General features: G+C 33.4%; 1 protein-coding gene across 1 annotated transcript in view; it reads left to right on the top strand.

Moving 5' to 3' along the window:
- LOC119569298 overlaps positions 1 to 2500 on the top strand; it is a 4198-nt gene that overhangs the window by 720 nt on the left and 978 nt on the right. Inside the window, exons 2-4 of the mRNA XM_037917523.1 lie at positions 1640 to 1763; positions 2009 to 2075; positions 2334 to 2500. The exon at positions 2334 to 2500 is cut by the window's right edge and continues 978 nt beyond it. Coding sequence (XP_037773451.1) covers positions 1640 to 1763; positions 2009 to 2075; positions 2334 to 2500 — 358 coding nt within the window. The remainder of the gene's footprint in view (positions 1 to 1639; positions 1764 to 2008; positions 2076 to 2333) is intronic.

The raw sequence follows: 2500 nt of genomic DNA, 5'->3' as shown, positions 1-2500 counted from the left end.
TTTTTTATTACTTTGATAATAATAATTAATTATTATTATTATTACTACTACTACTGTTACTACAACTATTACCATGGTAATTATTATTATCATTATCATCATTAATGCAATTATTAAAATAGTTATCATTATTATTATTGCAATTATTAATTAATCATCTTTATTGTTACTATCATATTTATTGTTGCTGTTATCGCTATTATTATTATCGTTATTATCACTATTACCATTATTATATCATCATCATAACAATGCTTGTGATTAATATTATTGTTGTCCTACTTGTTATTACCATTAGCAGTAATAGAAGTATTTAAAAGTATTAGTAGCAGTAATGGTGATGATGATCTAATAATAATGTTAATAATAGTAATGATAAATATATTGTTATTATTAGTATTCTCATTGTCAACGTTATCACCAGTGTCATTTTTATTTTCTAATGCATTAAGAATATTATCACTATTAATATTCTTATCGATGTTGTTTTTGTTTATGTTACTGTAATTGTCATTATCATTATTATTATTAATATTATTATTATTATTATTATTATTATTATTATTATTATTATCATAATCATCATCATCATCATAATTATCATCATTGGTAATATTAGCATTAGTAATATTATCTACATAATTGTATGATTATTATTGTTATTATCATTTTATTTTTTACTATTATCATGATCATCACCACTATCACCATTATCACGGTTGCTATCATGATTATCTTAATTATCACGGAATATATTCATTATAATATAATCGTTAGTGTCATAACGCATAAGGATGTTTTTAATTCTCCTTCACATTTACATCCTTATTATCATTTGCATTACTTTTAGTCAGTTACTTATCCCTCTTCTTTTTATTATTATTTTTAAGTTATCTATTATTTCTTTTTTTTCTTGCTGCTATTTATTTTTTACTCGTCTTGACGCCACCATTATTATTATTATTTCACACTTTAGTCCTAACTACATGTATGCGTGCGTGTGTGTGAACCGTGTTCATTGCAACACTTATAGAAAAGCTATGAATGAGATGGATTATCAGTATCAGAGATCTGTTTGACGGGTTTCGATTATATCTTCGTCAGAAATGCAGGTTCGATTATACTTTCGTTGGAACTACCGGTGTTTCAGAGGAAGGTATGATCATAACGGGAGAGATAATATATCTTGCACTGTGAAGATATTCGTTCTCTTTCGTATCTTTTCTACGTGTGTGTGTGTGTGTGTGTGTGTGTGTGTGTGTGTGTGTGTGTGTGTGTGTGTGTGTGTGTGTGTGTGTGTGTGTGTGTGTGTGTGTGTGTGTGTGTGTGTGTTGGCAGATATATTGATTGATACAATATACATTGTGCTTCAGTAGGCAGTGGTTACATACACAGATACTACATTGCATATAATGCCTGTATATATATATATATATATATATATATATATATATATATATATATATATATATATAGAGAGAGAGAGAGAGAGAGAGAGAGAGAGAGAGAGAGAGAGAGAGAGAGAGAGAGAGAGAGAGAGAGAGCAGATATATATATAGACAAAAAGAAACATAGATACATACATACATACATACAGTATGTATATCTCTTACTTACCATGGTACACACCCTCTTACAGTGCACCAGAAGCCCCCGTTCTCGTACATCGCCCTCATCGCCATGGCCATCAGGAACTGTCCGGAGCAGAAGATCACTCTCGCAGGCATCTACAGGTTCATAATGGACCGATTCCCTTACTACAGGTGGGTCTCTTTGTGTGTTTGGGAGGTGTGTGTGTGTGTGTGTGTGTGTGTGTGTGTGTGTGTGTGTGTGTGTGTGTGTGTGTGTGTGTGTGTGTGTGTGTGTGTGTGTGTGTGTGTGCAACTTTGTGCATACCATTATTGTAATTTTAATTTTTTTTCAAATAGAGAAAATCACAAAACAACACTGATTTCATTATATTAAAATAGTCCATAAACAGTACTCATAGTTTCTTATTCCATTGCAGACACAACAGACAAGGGTGGCAGAACAGCATTCGCCACAACCTAAGCTTGAATGACTGTTTCATTAAGGTAATTTTAATCAACATCACTTTCTCTAAGCTAGATATTCTCACGTTGTTTTAGAGATTTTGGTCATGGCTAATATGGAGCTCCAAAAACGTTTTTTCTTTTCTTTTCTTTTTTTACAATGACTGTTTACAAATTCATCGAATGTTTTCTTGTTATAGTATTCAGAAACACGCTTCCACTTGGCTTTCCTGTACATAACGACGCCTGCTTTCTGTAACTTAATCTTCATGGAAATTCGTATCTTGTTTGGACTTTCAGGTCCCGCGCGAGAAGGGCCGTCCGGGCAAAGGCAGTTACTGGGCGCTCGATCCAGCTTGCTCAGACATGTTCGAGAACGGCAACTACAGGAGGCGGAAGAGACGCCCCAGACAGCCTCTTGCCCCGCCTCCGCCGATGAGGGACGCCAGAGGACAAGGCAGATCTTG

The sequence above is a fragment of the Penaeus monodon genome, chromosome 4, assembly GCF_015228065.2.
Source record: "Penaeus monodon isolate SGIC_2016 chromosome 4, NSTDA_Pmon_1, whole genome shotgun sequence".
Lineage (NCBI taxonomy): Eukaryota > Metazoa > Arthropoda > Malacostraca > Decapoda > Penaeidae > Penaeus > Penaeus monodon.
Note: the sequence above shows the minus strand (reverse complement) of the source record. Positions and strands in the feature narration are given on the sequence as shown.